General features: G+C 61.2%; 3 protein-coding genes across 4 annotated transcripts in view; 2 read left to right on the top strand and 1 right to left on the bottom strand.

The window, feature by feature from the left end:
- Positions 1 to 463, bottom strand: part of AGAP3 (ArfGAP with GTPase domain, ankyrin repeat and PH domain 3) — a 110,711-nt gene extending 110,248 nt beyond the window's left edge. The window contains exon 1 of one of the 2 annotated variants that reach the window (XM_057367908.1): positions 127 to 463. In XM_057367908.1, the coding sequence (XP_057223891.1) occupies positions 127 to 406 (280 nt within the window). In that variant the 5' untranslated portion in view covers positions 407 to 463. The remainder of the gene's footprint in view (positions 1 to 126) is intronic. The other variant, XM_057367906.1, reaches the window with a different exon arrangement.
- A 7,068-nt stretch (positions 464 to 7,531) lies between these two features.
- On the top strand, positions 7,532 to 9,302 carry TMUB1 (transmembrane and ubiquitin like domain containing 1). The gene is made up of 2 exons (XM_057367904.1): positions 7,532 to 8,015; positions 8,546 to 9,302. The coding sequence occupies exons 1-2, from the start codon at positions 7,666 to 7,668 to the stop codon at positions 8,898 to 8,900; spliced, it is 705 nt and encodes a 234-aa protein (XP_057223887.1). The 5' UTR covers positions 7,532 to 7,665; the 3' UTR covers positions 8,901 to 9,302.
- A 511-nt stretch (positions 9,303 to 9,813) lies between these two features.
- Positions 9,814 to 19,461, top strand: FASTK (Fas activated serine/threonine kinase). Its single transcript, XM_057367896.1, has 10 exons — positions 9,814 to 9,944; positions 10,313 to 10,916; positions 13,160 to 13,630; positions 14,208 to 14,356; positions 14,575 to 14,791; positions 14,921 to 15,080; positions 15,620 to 15,711; positions 15,978 to 16,599; positions 16,916 to 17,030; positions 18,859 to 19,461. The coding sequence occupies exons 2-10, from the start codon at positions 10,358 to 10,360 to the stop codon at positions 18,943 to 18,945; spliced, it is 2,472 nt and encodes an 823-aa protein (XP_057223879.1). The 5' UTR covers positions 9,814 to 9,944; positions 10,313 to 10,357; the 3' UTR covers positions 18,946 to 19,461.
- The last annotated feature ends 22 nt before the right edge of the window (positions 19,462 to 19,483 follow it).

Below are 19,483 nucleotides of genomic sequence, written 5' to 3'. Positions count from 1 at the left end.
CGCGGGCGGCAGCGGGCGGCAGCGGGCGCAGGTGCAGCGGCGGCGGGGACAAAGGCGGCAGCGCCACCGGCCCAGCTCGGTGCCCGGTTCCCGGTGACCAGTTCCGTGCCGGTTCCCGGTGCTCACCCTCGATGGAGATGACGTGCTCGCGGATCTGGCTCTGTAGCGCCAGGTCCTCCACGCGCTCGATCAGGTCGTAGATCGCGTAGATATTGGGGTGCACGGACTCGAAGCGCCCGATCTCGGCGCGGATCGCGGCCGAGTTGGAGAGCCCGAACTGCGGCGGGGGCGGCCCGCCGGGCTGCGGCCCCGAGGGCCCGGGCACGGGCACGGGCACCGGCCCGCCCGGCGCCGCCAGGCTCTGCTGCTGCCCGGGGCTCTGCCCGGCGCCGCCCGGGAAATTCATCGCGGCGGCGGCAGGGCCGGTCAGCGGCGCGAAGCTCCGGGCAGCCGCTGCATGGCCGCGTCCGCGTCTGTCCGCGGGTCCGCCGGGCTCCGCCGCCGCCCCCGACCGCCTCCCGCCCGCTCCGCCCCGCCACGCTCCGCCCCACCCCGTCCGCGTCAGCCAGACCGGCCCCGGGGCGGGCGGGGAGCGCGGAGAGCGAGATGGGGGGAGCGGGGTGGCGACTGGGGAGCAGGGGCAACGGGATCCGGAGGCCGAGCGGCGGTCAGAAGCGGAGAGTAAGGGGAGCTGGGACCAGGATGGGGAGCGGAGGACTGTCACTGCCTGGCCCTGCCGCGCTCCGCCGCGGCCTCCGCCCGCCCGGCACCACCGTGATGGGCACCTGACCCCTGCCCCRTCCTTGCCTGGGGACGAGTCTCGCTCCCGTCCCTCGACACTGAAGCCATCCCCGCACACCCCGACGGCATGGCCAGTGTTGTGCGGCTGCCCATGCCCATGCTGCCCCCAGGCCGCCCGCACCTGCCCCGCGGGGCACGGGAGTATTCTCCCACTCCGGCCTGGGGACTCCCTGTGCCAAGGTGGAGACCCCTGTGCCAGTCCTGCTTCTGTTTCAGAGGTAATTTCATCTTTAATCRTCCCAAGGTCATTCATGAAGCTGTGGAATATGGTGTGTCCCAAGAAGTTCCTGGGTGCCCRCCAACTGCTGCCCCACTGTGGTGGGCTCTCCTCCCTGGTCACTCCCTGCCCACAGAGCCGACTGCTGTCGCCCTGCTCATATGCTCAGTACAGGATGCTCCARGCCACTTTGGTGAGGGCTGGTGCAGCGATAGAACTACCCAGGGGACCACCAGGATGATAGTGCAATCATCTCAGGGGATGCCTATTGGGCAGGCACTAACAACATTCTTCCTGTTGTGCCTATCCCTAAAATAGCTTGCATGGGGTGACCTGAGGCACAGGAAAGTTCTGGCTGGGCACAGGACTGGTAGCCCCCAGCAACACCATGGGAGTCAGTGGAGCTCACTGGGGCATCACTGCGGATTAGCTGACATGTTCCAAAAGGCTGAGAAACAAAAAAAAAAAAAAATCCAGAATCATGGGCCCTGGCAGAATAAATGAAAAAGTGGAATTTAGGAGAGGAGAGAGGAACAGAAAGATGACTAGCTGAGAGAACCAAGATTTCTCCCTTAGTCCCACTGGTACCAGAATCGTGGTTGGCAGCAATGCCACAGTGCCAGGGGCCTCAGGGGGCAGCTGGGGGCTGGTTCCACCCTCTGCTCTTCTCTGGGTGATGGTGGGAAGGGTTGGAGGAGGAAGAGGACAAGGAGGAAAACAAGGAGGAGTAGTAGGAGGAGAGATCTCTAGGAGATTTCTAAATGCCTCCCGGCTCCRGAATTCTGTGCAACTCGGCAGTGGGTGCTGGAGTGTGTGGGTGGGAGAAGCACCTCCCTGCCCTCCCCCCCTCCCTCCTGTGCCCTGTTCAGATTCCTTGAGTGCATCCTAACCTCCTCTGCCATGAGAAGGGGCTCATTAGATTTTGTGAGAATTTTRTTGAAAGCATTTAGAAAATCTGCATCTGGCTCCCCTCACCTGCATACTCCCCRCACCTCTGCACCCGCCTGCATGCTCCCCACGGCTTCCAAAGGTCTTTGAAGGATCCATGAGTCACAGCTCTGCTCAGCAGGGACTGGACCGGCTCTTCCCTGACATGTCCAATGGGATCACATCTACGTGAGCTGTGCAGGACCATCCCACCACCCCAACACAACGGTGCCTGGCTGTGCAATGACCTTTCTCCAGCCTTTTTTTCGCTTGGGTGACTCGGTCCTTGCTCATGGCCTTTTTCTCGGTCTCCTGCCGTCATCACCATCATCATCATCACCATCCATGAGTGGATGGTGCACGGTTCCTTGGGTGGAAAGAGACCTTAAAGCCCATCCATTTCTGACCCCTGCCACAGGCAGGGATCTCTTCTACCAGACTAGGTTGCTTCATACCCCATCCAACCTGGCCTTGAACAATTCCAGGAATGGAGCAGCCACAGCTTCCCTGGGCAACGTGTGCCAGGGCCTCGCCACCATCACAAGGAAGAATTTGTTCCCAGTTTCTCACTAAACCCTACCCTCGATCAGTTATCRCACAAACATTTATAAATTGTCTCCATTTCATCACCTTTGACAGAMACCCCATGTGCAGCCACCTATACCACATCACCCTCTCAGTCAGGGATTCCAGGATTTATCCATGGTGAGGGACAAGTCATCATGCTTCATCCCTCCCTCACCCTCACCTGACTGAGGCAGCAGCACGAAGGAGTCAACATTACTCTCCCTGACAGGTGGGTTCTGGCCACCCTCACATCCCCTGCCCCCTCCTCCTCTTCTTTCTCYTCCTTTGCTTCAGGCTCCTTCTCCTTCACCTCAACCTCCTCCTTCTCCTCTTCTTCCTCCTTTTCCTCCRGCRGAGACTTGCAATGCCCCCACACAGCCCTGGCTGTTTGTCCCCCACACAGGTGTTCACAGACTGCCCTGAGCCAAAACCTCAAGTCCCCTTGGGCCACCAGTATCCTCCAGCATCGGGGACCCCACGGGCCCCCAACACCTCTCACCACCCAGCGGGAAACAGGGCACAAGGATGGGATGAAACACAGGCAGACAGTGGGATGGAGCATCGCCTATCCCAAGACTGTGCGGATGGGACCCTGTCCCCGCCAGCCCCTGTGGAGCGGGAGGCCCCCACAAGTCAGCACTGGGGCCAGCACTGGAGAACTGGAGCCTGGAGTRGTCACAGAGGAGTAGAGGGAGCTGAGCAAACAGATGGATCTGGGGCTTAGCACATAGATGGGAAAACCCATGAGAGAAGTTCAATATGCTGAAAAGGRCAGGAGCGGGTGGGGACGAGCTGGGGCTTTCAGGAGCAAACATTCCCTCAGGGATGGCCAACCAGCTGCTCTCTGCAGACAGAGGCCACTTGGAAATGTAAACTGCTTTTTAAGATAAATTTCATCCTCAGATCCTCAACTTTCTCTGCTCCACCTCCACCACTTCCATCTGACACTGAGGTCTGTGAGTGCCTCAAACTGATGCTGCTGCCAAGAGGAGCTGTCACCTCCTCCACTACCTCCTTCTCTTCCTCCTCTTTCTCCTCCTCCTTCTCCCGCTGCTGCTCCCACCCCCAGAGCAACCTCCCCAGTACCTATGGTGCCCATGGCAGTGGGGTGGAACAGGATGGGCATAAGGTTCYTTCCCACCCAAACCATTCCATGACACCAGACAGTACCAGAACCCAGGTGGGGCAGCAGGAGGGTCCCCTCCACAGATTCCCARTGTCCACCCAGCATGCAGGGCTGGGGAGCAGCACCTGCTAAACAGAGCTGGGGGGAGGTCATGGTCCAGGACTTAGCTTCAGTGGGTGTCCAGGCAAAATGGGCATAGAGGGGACCCCCAGGGGGGTCTCCAGGGCTTTATGGCTTCTCAGTGCACTGGGACACTCTGAGGTGTTTGATCACTCTTGCAGTAAAAACTGGGGCTTCCTTTCTGTGGGGACACCTGTGTTGGGAGAGCGGAGGATACAGCTGGGGAACACTGCTGGGGACACTGCTCCTCTTTCCTGGACTGAGGGGAGCAGTAGACCCCATTCACCTCTGGCGGGCTCAGGCTGCCCATCTTGCATACCCACACAGCGGTGGCTTGTGTTCCCAAACCCATGGACACTTTGCTGCACGACAGCATTGGTTCAGGGAGAGGGAGATGTTTAATGTCACCCTCCAGTGACAGGGACTGTCCTCTCTGGGCTGGAGATCMGCCTGCAGCTTTTCCCCGAATAGCTGCAGCTCTTTAATCTCACTCTGGAGCATGGAGGTACTGGCTCCACTGTTAATCCCATCCAGATCCGCACCATGTGGCTGTCAAAAGGCAAATCCAAAATCCTTCACTCAGCAGCTGGAGCATCCTGCTGTGTTCCTGCCACGAGACTCTGGGCAGTGGAGCAGAGAGGAGCAGAGTGTCACACCCAGAAGSTTCTGGAAGAAGACAGCGTATCCCCTCGCTATGCCAAGGACACGAGATTGCCACTGGCCTGGCAAGGTGGCCACAGTTCACAGGACTGCAGTTGTCTGAGTCCCTTACTGTGATGCACTATGATGCCATCGGTCTTGTCAGACCACCCCGTGGATTTTGGTGACAGCTGGGACATGTTCTGCTCCCACAGGAGTCCACCTGCACATGGAGAGGGCCTCAGATCCTCTTCGGGACCCAGGCAGAGTAGGTCCTGTCAGCACTGCCTTCACGGGAACAAGGGACACCCCAGGGTGCACATCCATGTCTAAGGCAGTGTCCCAGTGTCTCCAGCGCCCTACAGGGGCAGAATMTTTTTGCAATCTCTCTCTGGTCACAGCCCCAGAGGAGCTGGACKTCCCAAATATGTGGGCTTTGGGAAAAGAAGCTGAAAATGGAGCAARGAGGATTAAAACCCCCTGGGCACTGTGGAGGTCCTGAACAGAGCTCAGGGTCAGCAATCCCAGCAGGGCCGGCAGGGCAGGAGCGGTCTCAGCCCAGTCATGGGGGGAGACCACAGGGAGAAACACTGAGGGAATGTGAAATGGTGAGTAAAGAGGAAACAGAAGGTGGGGACCATGAACCCTATCAGAAACTATGGGGCAGCCCTTCTCATGAAAACATTTTCCTTAATATCCAGCCTAAACCTCCCCTGGCACAACTTAAGCCATTTTCCTCTTGTCCTGTCTTTTGTTACCTGGGAGCAGAGCCCAACCGCCACCTGTCCTGTCAGGGAGTTGTGCAGAGCCACAAGGTCCCCCTGAGCCTTTTTTCTCCAGGCTGAGCCTCTTTCCCATCTCCCTCAGCCCCTCCAGACCCTTCCCCAGCTTCATTCCCTTCCCTGGACACACTTTAGCCCCTCAGTGTCTTTCTTCTCACGAGGGACCCAACACTGACCCCAGGGTTCAGGCCTCAGCAGTGCCAGCCCAAGGGACGGGCATTGCCCTGGTTCCTCCTGTCCTGGAGGGGCTGGAGCCCCTCTGGCACATGCCCCAGCCCAAGKAGGGGCAGAGCTGCAGACAGGGGCTGGGACACCTTCGGATGTCACTGCCTGGGGGCCCTTACCCTGCTGTCTCCAGGCATCAGTGCTGCTCGCAGAGCCCAGGCAGGGCAACAGGAGTGCTCCCTGGTTCCTCAGCAGCTGCTCAGCTTTGCTGGGGAACTGAAGGTGACTGGATATCACTGGGTAAGTACTTTCCTGGGAATATTAAACGGCTTCTTAATCAATGCAGGGAGGATGGAAAAGTCTTACTGTCTGGGAGTTGAAGCCAGACAAATCCACAGTGACAACCAGACACTGGATTTATCAGGGAGGGGATGAACCGCTGGATAAACCCTCAAATCTGAGCAGCCACAACCCSTCCAGCAGAGGATTCAGGCTCATTCCAACATTGGGAAGGGATAAATCCTGGCTCTCGCATGCACGGATAAGTCACGGTTTAAATCTGCTGCTGCTCTCACATCCATTGCTCTGACAGCCCTGGGATCTGCTTGTCACCTCGGCAGCTCCAGGCTGGAGATGGGTTTTGCCTTCCTTGGAGTGGGGAWCCCTTACCTGCAGCCTGTCCTTCCCACACAGAGACAACTCCCACACAGAATCCCAAAATGGAAATAATGAATTCCCTCCTGTGAGGCCCCTGACCTCAGATATCCTCAGCAGAAAGGGGCTGCCCTGGCATGCTGATGCCTCCTGGTTTTATCCTGGTTTCATCCTGACTTTTTCCCAGGCAAAAATAATAGGGAGGATAAAATCCTCCTGATCTTATCCCAGAGAATGTCAGCGCCACACCAGCAAGGGACCCGTAGAGGGGATGCCCGGGGGACAGGGGACATTGTTGCCCAGAATCTCCTTTCCACCTGTAGTTGCCCTTTATGGGAGCATTGGTTTGTTCCCATCTCCCCTGTCCCTGCTGCTGCACTTTTGTGTTTGGACCTCATCACTAAAAATTCGGTATGAGTTTTTCATATAAAACAAAGAACTTTTAACTTAAAATTAAGAATCTTTCACCTAAAATAAACAAATAATAGRAAATGAAGACTTGGAGGACTAGAAGAAACATGTACATCACAACTGTGCATGCCCTGATGACAAAGGTTAAAAGTCCACCACGATGAAGAGGATGGTCTCTCATTAGGAGACCCCCRCAACCACCGAATTGAGGATGACACATGCATACCTGCAAAACTGTGATRTCATGTATTTCTGTGCCCACGTATGGTGGTGGGCGTAGGGTGGGCGTATGGGGGGCAGTGACAATGGTAATGTTACACCATGCTTCCTGTATAAATATGTGCTAATTCTAAGCGAAGGCAGGTGGGTTAGGAGGAGAAATCCTCCTCACCTCCAGCGCTACACCAGCGCTGCAATAAACAAATACCTGCTCTATAGACACCAGTCTMTGGAGTTGTATTTCTAGGCCTTTTTCGAACATCACTAAAAGTAAGAATTATTCACCTGAAAGAAAAGATTTTGATCTRGGCCAGCAGGTGGCTTCAGGCACTCCTGGGGATTCACAACCCCAAAATCACTGAGGGTAGAAAACTCTCGGAGATCCCTGAGCCCCCCATCCCCAGCATGGCCACAGCCATCACTGCCCATGTCCCCAAGTGACACATCCACAGGAATTTGAACCTGGGAGTATCTAGAGTAGCTRGGAGTGACTAGAGCCATACTGGCGTGACTGGTAGCGACTGGAACGACACTGGGGACAAGTGGCATCACGTGGGATTAACTGGGTTCATACTGGGAATTACACCAGGAGCACTTGAAACTACACTGGCAGCAACAGGGATCAAACAGGGGTAATACTGAGACAATACTGGAACCGACTCCGAACACATTGCAAGTTACTCTAACAGTACTAGGAGTGTCTAGGAGGGACTGGGACCACCCAGGGAGTGACCGGAACTGTCTGGGATAGTACTGGGAGTGCCAGAGCCCGTCGCCGGGRGGAAAGGAAGGCCGGGGGGTCGCGGAACTACAACTCCCGGGTGCCCCGCGCGGCAACCACACCTCCTCGCTATGGCTCCTCCAGCCAGGACTACATGTCCCATCGCCCCCCGCGCGCGGCCGGAAGCGGCGCGATGGCGGCCGGAGTTCGGCCCGGTGCGGCCGCGGTCCCGGTCCCGGTTTCCCGCGGCCCCGCGGGCTGAGGCCGCCCCCGCCCGGTACTCCCTCCCGGTGCTTCCCGCGGTTCTGCCGCCGCCATGGCGCTCATCGAGGGTGTCGGTGACGAGGTGACTGTGCTGTTCGCGCTGCTGCTGGCGGCCGCCGTGCTGGGGCTCGCCTGGGCCTCCACGCGCGCCCCCGAGCCCGCGGCACCGCCGACTGAGGCGGCCCCGAGCACGGCCCCCGCCGAGCGTAAGGCCCCGGCCCCGGCCCCGGCCGAGGGAGCAGCGGCCTCCGATGAGGCGGCGGGGCTGCGGCACCGGGACCCTCCCGCGGCCGCCCCCGAGGGCCCCGCCGAGCCCACGCTGGTGCTGCGGCTCAAGTTCCTGAACGACACRGAACGCCTGGCGCGGGTGCGCCCCGGAGACACCGTTGGTGCGCTCAAGAGGTGAGGGAGTGCGGCAGGGGCGACTTGTCCCGGCTCGGATGTCCCCGGACTCCGCCGGGCGTTGTCCTCCCTCCCCCCTCGCCGCAGCATCTTGGAGGGGTCAGCGGTGTCTCGGGGCAGGTGGCCTGTGCCCGGATACCTGTGCCTGTCCCTGGTGGGGCCCTGGAATAGCCCATGCTGGCAACAACACCTGGGTTGGCTGGTGGGCACCCATGTGCTCGGGTGTGTGAGCAGGGCAGGAGGGTCGTGGTGGGCACCCTTGGCAAAGGGTGAACAGAGGGGCCTGTCCTGGCATGTGACAGCTGGGGCAGGCACTAATGTGTGGRGTTAGGTGTGCAGGGCAGGGTGGGCACATTCATAAGATGTGGATGAAGGAACTGACCTGGCAAGTGACACTTGGGGTGGCTGATGGGGACACATGGGCTCAAGGGTGCAGGTCGGGTGAGAGATCAGGGTGGACACAGTCACAGGAGGTGGGTCAGATAGGCCTGTCCTGTCATTAGTGTGACCCCTCTTCCTGTCTCCTCCAGGACCTACTTCCCCGGGCAGGAGCAGCAGGTGCGGTTGATCTACCAGGGGCAGCTGCTGCGTGACGATGCCCAGAGCCTGGCAGGGCTGCACCTGGGCCACCTGAGCGTCCTGCATTGCCACCTGTCCCCACCCAGTGCGGCCCCCACAGCYCCCAGCACCCCCGGCCCCCGCAGCCCTGCACCTGCTGCGCTGGGTGTGGGCAGCCTGGCGCTGCCGCTCTTCGTGCTGCTGCTGGCCCTTCTCTGGTACCTGCAGCTACAACACCGCCACGTCTTCACCGCCACCGCCACCACCTGCCTGGCCGGCCTGACCCTGCTCGTCACCTTTGTGGCCTTCGCCATGTACCGCAGATAGCGCCGCCTGGACCAGCACCTGGGACACGGGGGACCTAGAGCCACACCTCGGACATTTAGAGCCTGACTAGCCCACGTGGGACATGGGGGGCTCTGCCTACAGCCCACCCAATACATCCAGGGCACGTGGTGCCTGTCCAGTGCACCTAAACTGGGGGAAGGCTGGGCCCTGGACTGTGCCTTCCAGGGTCCTGGGAGTCCCAGGCAGGTCCCCACCCATGCCCTTTCTGCACACAGGGGCTGTTGCAGGAGTGGGGACTCAGCTACCTCTGGAGGAGTCCCAGTGCCCCCTGTCCTTGCACGGAGAATTCCCCCAGCCACGCGGCATGGAGAAGCTCCGCGAATGCACTCCTGCCCGGAGTACTGTCCGTGCCCGGGGAGCTTCTCCGCGTGGAAATACCGCCTGGCCCCTCCTGGGGGCTGCTCCCTGGATTCCCGGCGCTTGGGGAGTGACATGAGCCCTAGGGTGCTGAGGGTCCTGGTGCCGGCGGGATGCGTTTCTGGGGTCCCTGTACCGAGGGAGGATTTATGCCCCCAGSGGGGTCCCAGTGCCGGGGTGGATGCACTCCCCACTGTCCCGGAGGTCMCGATGCTGTGTTGGGAGGGAGGGTCGCGCCTGCCACCGCCGTTCCAATTAAAGTGGAAGGACTGTGACCGGCCGTGGCGTCCCGGCTTGTGCTGCGCCGTGGATCGGGGGAGGTGGAGGGAGCGGGTGACCGGGGCAAACCGGGACCGGGGGGCGGGGCTCCGGGAGGGGGCGGGGCTCCGGGAGGGGGCGGGGCCTGGCGCTCCCGGCCACGCGCTCCGCAGGGCCGTAGTGCGCCTGCGCTCGCGGCACCGCCCCGCTCTTAGTGGGGCTCTCGCTCATTGGCGGAGGCGCGGTGGTGATTTGCATGCAGCGCGCGCCGGCACCGCCCCGGAAGTGCCGCGTGTGGGGCGGGGCCGTAGGAAGATGGCGGCGGGGCCGCGCTCCCGGGCCGTGTCCGTGTCCCGGCAGCGCTGAGTGGTGGCGGTGGCGGCGGGACYGAGCGACCGCCAGCGCCATGTACGGCCAGGCCGGGCCGGACCGGGCTGGGTGGGGGGGCGAGAATCCTGTCGGGGGGTGGGTCTGGGCGGGCCCGGTACCGGCTGGAGGTCGGTGTATGCCCGGGAGAGGGGCGGGCGCTGTGGGGCGGGGGACACCGGGCAGGCCGGAGCTCCCAGCACCACGGGGCTGGGCGAGACATGGGCCCGGACAGGGCGGCGGGCCCGGTGCCGGCGTCTTGTGCAGGCGGGGCTACCCGGGGGCGAGGACCCCTGTGGATGAGGGGAGTCTCTGCCTGGTCGGGGAGTGACCGCGGCCGTCCGTGTCCCGCGCCAGCCCTGGCCGTCCCGCAGTTCTCCCCGTCACATCCCCACCGGTCTGTCCTGCAGGGTCCTCCGGAGCCGCGGAGCCCCCCGCGCCACGCCGCCCCCGCCATGCTGTGCCCGCTGCTGTGCCCATGGCTCCGCGCTCTGACCCGGGCGGGCCCGCGGGGCCCGGCTGCCCGTGAGCGCCGCGGTGCCGCGATGTTCCCCGCCTGCTGCTGCGCCGGCAAGGCCAGGCCGCGGCTGCTGCTGCCCCTGGACCCCTACGGCCATGGGCTGTTGCCCACCGTGCCTCCGGACGGCGGCCGGGGCCGGGCCCATGGCAAGAGGAAGAGCTGGAACTTCATCCACGAGAAGATGAGCTACGACACCTTCTTCACCATGAAGCGGCTGATCGAACGTTCACGCAGCGTGGGCGAGGTGCTGCGCTGGGTCACGCAGAACCCGGGCAAAGTGTCAGCCAGTCACTACCCCATCGCGCTTCACAAGTTGGGGCAGCTCCTGCAGCAGCAGCCAGGGCCACCTATGGGGGCCGGGGATGGCCGCGGTCCCGCAGGGCAGGTGCTGGAGCAGCCCGAGTTCCACGCGCTCTGCCAGGCCATCGTCAGTGGCTGCGCCAAGTTCGACAACTTCAGCATCGTCAACTGCCTGTACGCAGCGGCTGCGCTGGGTGAGCAAACCCCATGGGATCTCAGGGTGGGAAGCGCAGGGGGCTCCARCAGAGGTCCAGGGCTAGAGTTTGTGGGGAGTTATGTGGTGGATTTGTTGCAGATGGAGCTGTGACCCTTGGGGACTCTGGTCAGGGGGCAGGAGGGCTTGGGGGGCTCAGCTCAGCAGAGATGCTCTGCTCCTCCAGGGCAGGAGGGCTTAGTGTCTCTGGCTGACCAGGAGCTTGTTGCTGGAGCCAAGGGAAGCCATGGTGCTGGGCATCTCTGCCTCGTGGATCAGCCACTCCTAGAGCTGAAGTTTTACGACCTGAAAACCAGGAAACACCTGAGTACCGATGAGGGAGACCATGGGTTTGGCTGAGCTYTTGGCAGGCACAAGCCCCATGTCACCAGATATTGCTGTACAGGAGAGAGGGTTGGAGATGTTAGAGTTCCTGCACAGCTTCCCTGGGGTGCTACTGAGCTGGGGAGGCTGCGTCCCAGAGGCTCCCCCTTCTGTGGGCCAGGATGACCCTGCAAGTTTTCCTGCTTCAAGGAGGGCAATGGGGTCAGCATCCAAAGAGAAGTGAGCAGCAGGACAGTAGGGGGAATCTTCTCCTCTGTCTCACTCAGGTGAGGCCCTACCTGCAGTGCTGCTTCCAGCTCTGAAGCCCAACAGAATGGCGTGGAGTGAGTCCAGAGGAGGCTATGGGGATGCTCTGAGGGCTGGAGCTCCTCTGTTCAGAAGACAGCTGGAGAGGGACTTGAGGGACTGGAGTGGGGGCAAGGAGGCGTGGTGGTTTCCCACTGCCACAGGGCAGGGCTAGATGGGATATTGGAAGGAATTCTTCCCTGAGAGGGTGGGGAGACCCTGGCACAAGTTGTTCAGAGAAGCTGTGGCTGCCCCATTCCTGGAAGTGTCCAAGGCCAGGTTGGACGGGGCTTGGAGTGACCTGGTCTGGTGGAAGGTGACCCTGGTCATGGCAGGGGGTTGGAGCTGGAAATCTTTAAGGTCCCTTTCAACCCAAAGGATTCCAGGATTCCATGATCTGGTGGGTGCCTGCCCTCTTGTCTGTGGTTCCCCACATCCTGTTCTCATTCCCATTCCCCACTGCCTCCCCGGGCCCGGGCTCGGTGGAGCCGCCCAGCCGCGGTTGACGCAGTAACTCGAGCCCCTGCCGGGGGTGGGGGGGGCTGGTTGTGTCCGTCCCCCCCAGGCCGGTGGCGCCGGGTGTTTGTTGACACTGAGCTGGAGCTGCCGGCACTGCTTGCCCTCGCCAGGTTCCCCATGCTGGGCCCCCCACAGCTGTGCCGTGCCCCCCACTTTGTTCTGCCCCCTCTCCCCTCATTAGCAAAAACTCCAGCATTCTTTTGAGGCCCTTTTATGGAACGAAGTGGCTGCTCAGACCAATTCTGCACGTTCACTCTCCTGAGTTCTGATTAAAAATAACCCACACTGACTCGCCCTGCACTACCCGGCAGCCTGTACCTGCCCAAATCCTGGGGGTGATGAGGCCTCCAGGCCCCCCAATGGTCTTTGCTTCTGCTGAGGTGATCCTTCCTGACGGCCAAGGCACTGAGCCTGTGCCCAGGCCTGGATAACACGTCCTGAGCTGCAGGGAAGTGTTTCCGTGAGAGCCAGGTCGCATAGGCTAAAGCTGAGCTGGGAAATGAGAGAAGGTCAAAAAAGCCAAAGGATTAGTCCCTGCTGGGACAAACAGGGTTTAGTTTGGTCACATGGGATGTCTCAGTTGTTTTCCAACCACAATTTTTTTGTATGAACTTTTTAAGGTGAGTTTTTTGGGTTCCCAGAGCCCCTGGAAGTGTTCCAGATTGGACAGGGCTTGGAGCAACCTGGTCTAGTGAAAATGTCCCTGCCCATGGCAGAGGGGTAGAACTGGATGGGATTTGAGGTTCTTTCCAATCCAAAACAGCCTGGGATTTGGGATTCTGTAGATTATTTGTCTTTGAGATGTTTGAGACTTAGGAAACTAACCTTGCTCCCTTTCCGGTGGGATGGGTGGGAGTGACCCCACAGCKCCACACCATTTTGCATGGTGCAGATACGCTGATGTTCTGCTGCTGCTTCCCCTTCTCTTCCCCCTTCCCCTTCTTGGTTTGGTCACTGATGCAGCACATGCGCCCAGTCACTGCAGTGGTCTCCTGCTCAGGCTCTGGAGGTGGTTGTGCCATGGGGCTGAGTTGTGTTCATGAGGCTGAGTCATGCCCAGGATCTGAGACATACCTGTGCCCATTCTCCCCACAGGGCTACCCGGGGAGTCGCCGCTCGTGCGGGTATTGGAGGATGAGTCCCGCAGCCGCCTGGGCCGTTTCAACCAGAAGGATGTGTCGATGGTGTTCAGTAGCGTGATGCGGCTGCACCCCTCCAGCCCCCACCCACTGGTCGAGTCCTGCCTCAGCAGCCTGGAGCGGCACCTGGAGAAGGAGCGGCACCCCCAGACCCTCTTCCTGCTCCTCTCCTACTACCGGCTGCGGGCGCAGGCGCTGCAGGGCCACGCAGCCTCCGACCAGCAGCTCATCAACAACCGCAAGATCCTGCGGCTGGTGCGGCACACTCTGGGCCAGGTGAGCGCCATGCGGGAGCACGAGCTGGCGCTGCTGGACGAGATGCTGGCCCTGTGTGCCCAGGAAGCCAACAACAAGGCCCTGGAGGCCATCTTCAGCTCCCAGCTCTTCTATGAGAACCGACAGGAGCGCTTCATTCGCAGCATGGCAGGTGAGGGGTGCTCAGCTGGGGTCCCAGCATTGCCCCCCGCGTGGCAGGTGCAGTGCTCTGGGCAGGCAGAGGACATGGGGGCCTCTGGCCAGGTGGCAGGGGTGGCCTTGCAGACGCCTCCCCGGCCCTGTTTGGGTCATGACACCCCCTACGGGGGCCCTGCTGAGCTGCAGAAGGGCCCGGAGCAGAAAGAGCCCTGTGTCATGGCCACCCTTGTCACTGGCTGCCCAGCCCAGCTCTCTAACAGGCTGGGAGCCCCCCATTCCTTCAGGGACTGTATTCCCACGGTGCCTCCAGGCTGGGCACAGTGGAGTTTTGGTGGGATTTTACAGAAGAGCCCCACCTGTGCACGTTCCAGCTGTGCCTTCTGGCTGTGCATGACAGGAATTCGCCTGAGCTTCTCACCTGGCCCATACCTGAGGGTTTTTAGGAGCTGCCTGGCTTTTGAGATTTTTGGGACTGGTGCTACTGTCTGGTCCTGTCCTCCCACCTGCCTGGGCTGTGGTGGCTGCAGAGGACCTGCGGTGGGGACAGAGCTGGCCCCTGTGACGGCCTCCCTGCTATGTTGGCTCGGCAGAGTGGCTGCCCCGGAAGGCAGAGAACCTCACCCCCTACACCATGGCCCTCATCGCCAAGTACGTGGCGCGGCACCGGCTGCGTGAGCCGCAGCTGCTTGACACCATCGCCAACTTCTTGCTGAAGCGTGGAGAGCAGCTTGACAGCAAGGTGCGTGCTTGCCTCACATGTGGGGTCACCTCCACCTGTGGGCACATCTGGGCTGCGGGAGCCATGGCCYTTCTCCATCACGATGGGGCATTCCAGGGGACCAGAGGCTGTGCCCCAGTCCCAGCGGGTTCTGAGCACTCATCTCTTTGTGGCACTGGGCAGGTGGCCCTGACCTGTCCTTTGTCCCACCCTGGCTCCACACTCTCCTCCTGCCACAGGTGATCCAGAAGTTGGTGTTCCCCTTCAGCCGGATGAACTACCGCCCCTCCAACCATGGCGAGCTCTTCCCCAAGCTGGAGGCCATCCTGGAGCAGAAGGCTGGCAGCTCGCCACTGGCCACTGTCAACATTCTCATGTCCATGTTCCAGCTCAGCCACTTTCCTCAGACTGTCCTGCACCAGGTCTTCTCCCCAGCCTTCATCACCAATGTCATGAGTACGTCGGGCCTTTGCTGGGGGCCTCCTAGCTGGCAGAGCCCCGGTTGGGGTGAGGGTGGTCCCCCAGACCGTGGCTGGGTGAGCAGATGGCCATCCCTATGGGCTCCATCCCAGCTTCCCCCCGCAGGCAGCCCCTACGCGCTGATCGTGCGCCGGTACCTGTCGCTGCTGGACGCGGCAGTGGAGCTGGAGTTCCGGGAGTACAGTGGCCCCCGTCTCGACCCACGCTACCGTGTCCTCATGTTCGAGCATGCCCTGACCGCTGATGAGGCCAACAGGAAGTACAGGTGAGTGGGGGAAAGGGAGCACCCTTCTGCTGTTCCTCGCAGCGGGGGACAGGGTGTCTATGACCTACTCTGACAGGATCCTGGATAGTGCTGGGGTAAAGGCCCCTATGGCAGCTCCAGAACCTGTGGGGAAACACTGTAGAATCACAGAATCATTTGGAATTGCAGAATTGTTTGGGTGGAGAAAGCCTCAGACACCTCTGAGTCTACCTGTCCTCTGGCACTGCCAAGGCCACCACTGACCATGTCCCCAAGTGCCACATCCACAGGGCTATTAAATTCCCCTTGCCCTGGGCAGTGCTGCCGGGGCTGGGCAGCCTTTTTGAGGGGCTTTTGGTGTTCCCAATACTGTGAGAGCTTTTCTGTGAAAGGAACTGGARCCCATTGCCTCTTGCCCCCCAGCAGCCAAGCCCAAAACTCCAGCTCTCTTCTTCCTGCTCTTGGCAGTTCCGCTCTCTGTGTGATGTGCTCAGTACCAACAGTGCTGGGGGACAGGCCAGCCCCTGCAGTGCTCCTGCAACTGTCTCCTCTCCCCACAGCTACAAGGGACTGGTGGCCGAGGCACTGCGACAACTGGTGGGGGAGGAATGCTACCGGCAGGACGAGGTGCTGCCACCAGGGTACTGCACAGGTAACACCCCTGGGCTGTGGGGAGAGGGCTGCCAAGTGGGATCTGGGGACTGAGGGTAGGAGGTTATTTGGGGCAGAATGAGCTCTGGCTGCTTTGTCACTGCCTTTTCTGTGACAATGTCTTCGGGACAAAGCTGCCTGAGTCCTCCCACTGCAGGGAGGGGGGTTCCCCTGCACCTCTGTTTGCTGGCACAGAGTCCCAGCTGAGGCACAGGGTTCCCAAGCCCGTGTCCCATCAGTCGCTGATCCCTGTTCTCTCTCTTGCAGACTTCCTGCTGTGGATCAACCACTCAGGCACAGTGCTGCCTCTCTCACGTGTTCCAGCAGCTTCCAGGGCTCCCCCAGCTACATCCCTCGCCACCATGTCTCTGCGCTCCAGTGTGCTCGCCCTCACCTCAGACTTGCAGGACTTTGCCCCATTCGCCCCAGAGACACCCAGCAGCCCCCCAGGCCCCCGGGAGAGCAGCCGGGCCGGACGGTTCCTGCCGGCRCTCTGCCCGGCCCCGGGGGGGCCCTGCTTCCAGCCTCCCTCAGACTATTACTGTGGGCTGAGCAAGGAGCCGTCCCTGGGCAGCCCGGGCAGCTCCACGCTCAGCAGCCCCTCTGAGTGCCTCTCGGCGCCGCCGCCCAGCACCCCCGACTGCTCCCCCCGCGCCTCCACCACCTCCCTCTTCCAGTTCCCCATCGGCAAGATCCTGGAGGAGGAGGAGGAGTCCTCTGGCTGCCCTGGCCACAAACACAGCTGCTTCCAGGGGAAACAGGCCCAGGAGGAACCAGAGGAGCGGAGCCCYCCAGCCAGCGAGGACGCCGGCCGCCCGCCCTCACCATGCCGGCCCAGCTCCAAGCGGGGGCCAGGCGAGGAGCCACAGGGAGCTGAGGAGATCCAGAGGTACAGAGCAGGGCCATGTCCCCAGGCCGTGTTCCTGGTCCCTTCTGGCAGGACAGCCACCCTGGCACTGCCTTGGGCTCTTGCCCACTGACACACTCAGCCTTGGCCCCTTCCTGCCCAGTGCTGTGRGGTACCCACAGATCCATATCCCCTCTGCCCTGGAGTGCTGGGTACAGCTGTCCCTGCCACCAGCAGGGTCTGGGGTCATTTGAGGTGCTGCCCTTCAGCTGCCGCAGTGCTGGGGAGCAGAGTCCGTGGGGTGGCGTGACTCTGTGGCCTGGTGTGACACTGCACTCTCTGCTGTCCCCCCGTACAGGGTGGTGCTGTCGGTCAATGACAAGTGGCACTACTGCCAGAACTCCGACATCCTGGTGGGCTCCCGGGCCATGAGGGACCGGCACCTGCGGCTGCTGGGATACTGTCTAGTGCAGGTAAGTGGGGGCTGCCCTGGCCTCGTCAGGACCAGGGGGCACCGTGGGTGATGGGCTGTGAACTGTCATCTGATGGGCCTGGAGCTGAGAGCTGGCATCCCCGTGGAAGGATGGGCCCAGACCTGGCATGCCCATTGTAAACACTGCTGTCCCTGTGAGAGGAACCAGAAATGACTCATTCTTATGGCTCCTTCTTGCCCTCCCCCACCCCATCCAGGACTTCTTCCATTCAGCTGGTGGGTGACACCAGCCTTGAGGGAAAGCAGAAACAAGGGACAGTCCATCCTGTGAGCCGAGAACTGACCTGAGTGAGGGGAACGGGAGGGTGTTCAGCCCGGGCTGGCAAACTCAGCCACAGTGGCAGTAGCGGGTGCAGGGCCTCAGGGTGAAATCAGGTGGGGACACACATAGGTCCGCATGTGGTGACCTGTGACCCCTTTATGCCAAGGGGGCAGGAAGGAGGTTGGTTCACCTTCTGTGCCAGAGCCCTGCCTGCCCTGATTCCAGCCCCAGCTGCTCCCTGCTGAGTGCTGGGAGTGGAAGAGCCCTCAGGTTTGCAGCTCCTTTGGGAAAATCCGGGTGTTGGTTTAGGATATGCAGCTCCCGCACGCTTGTTTGTGGGTGGTTGTAGCCTGAGGAGGGTTCTTTCTGAGGAAAATGGCTCTGGAAATGAGCCCTCAGTCCTGTTCATTCTTGCACTGCAGAGGGGACCAGAATTACAGTGGTGGTTCCACCGTGCCATCCCACAGCCCTTCCCCTTCCAAAACCGCCTTACCCGCTGCTGCCTCCAGGCTGTGCCAGTACCGGCTCCTCTTCATTCTAGAGCTCAGCAGCCCAGAGCCCCGTGTTCATGCAGAGCTCCAGAGTCTTGTGACTCTGCTGAGGAATCACCTGGGAGGTGCCCAGCAGTGCAGCTGGGCAGGGAGCAGGGCCAGCTCTCCCTTGAGCTGGTGTTTGGGCCAGGCTGGACAGGCCTGTCTGTGTCCCTCCTGCAGAAGGCACAGCAGGGATCCAGCTGAAGGGACCTTAAAGCCCATCCAGTGGCACCCCCTGCCATGGACAGGAGCACCTTCACTGTGCCAGATCACTCCAAGGCCCATCCATCCTGGCCTTGGACACTGCYAGGGATCGAGGGGCAGCTGCAACTTCTCTGGGCACCCTGTGCCAGGGCCTCCCCACCCTCACAGGGAACAATTCCTTCCCAATATCCCATCCATCCCTGCCCTATGGCAATGGAAAGGCATTTCCTGTGTCCTGTCCTTCCAGTGAAGTCCCTCTCCAGCACTCTTGGAGCCTATTTAAGCACTGGAAGAGGCTCTAAAAGGTCTCCCCAGTGCTATCTCTTTCAGGTGAACGCCCCCAGCTCTCACCTGTTAAGGAGGAAACCTTTAACCCCTCCCCTGTGCTGCAAGTGGCTGGAGCATGGGTGCAAATGACCCTTAGTCTTGCTCTGTAGGTGCTGGTGGTGCCCTCAGGGCTGTTGGACCTGCAGGGTTTTCAGCCCCCCTAATACGCTGTCACCTCTCATGGAGGCTGGTGACAGGCTCGAGGGTGGGGTGAGGCTCAAGATTCCTCCCTGTGTGTGCCAGCACCACCTGTCCAGGGCTGAGCTAAGGCTTGACAAGCCTGGAGGTGGCCATTGTCTGCATTTCCCTCCATCCCCTTGCCAGGAACCGTGCTGCCCTCCTCCAGGGAGGGTCTTGTGTCATGGCTCTTCCTCCCACCACCACAGAAGGCTGAACAGGGTTGGGGGCTGGAGGTACTGGGGATATGGGTGCGGCCAGACATACTGTCACCACTCTGACATTGTACCCCTGTCCCCTCACAGCTGCCCTACACAGAGCTGGAGAAGGTGAGTGGCATCGAGGAGGCCAAGCACTACCTGCGGCAGAAGCTGAGGGAGCTGCGCTTCTGAGGGACAGACCCGGGGGTTGTGGGGGGCCAGGTGGGTGCTGCCAGCCCCTTCCCCTGGGCAGGGGGATATGGAGCTGCCCCCCATCCCAGGGGGTCAGGGGGATATGGAGATGCTCCCCATCCTGGGGGGCCAGGCTGTGAGGCCAGGCCATGGGCATCTGYTCCAGCTGAGGGGCTGGGGGAGTGTGAGATTATTTATTGCCATTGTGGGGGGCCAGGGTGTGACTTGAGGGGCGCGTGGGGCGGGGAGGTGGTAGTACTGGGGTGGGGGGAAGGTCCCTCATGGCCCCCCTGCTTCAGCTTTGCCACCCTAGCCCAGTCCATGTTGCTGCAGGGGCCAGGCCTGGGCTCCCCTCAGCCCCAGGGGTGTCTGTGTGCCTCCAGCACAGCTACTGGCATGGGGGACTGAGCCTGGCCCCGCCATGGGCTGCGGGGGGGCGGGGCTGCAGTGGATCATATGGAGGGCTGGGAGCGGGTGTGCRCAGGGGGCTGTTCCCAGGGCCTGGGCCAGGAGGAGGGGGGTGCTTGGGAAGGGGGGA

This window comes from Malurus melanocephalus, unplaced genomic scaffold, assembly GCF_030028575.1.
Source record: "Malurus melanocephalus ecotype Western Australia unplaced genomic scaffold, MMel_1.1 scaffold_86, whole genome shotgun sequence".
NCBI lineage: Eukaryota > Metazoa > Chordata > Aves > Passeriformes > Maluridae > Malurus > Malurus melanocephalus.
Note: the sequence above shows the minus strand (reverse complement) of the source record. Positions and strands in the feature narration are given on the sequence as shown.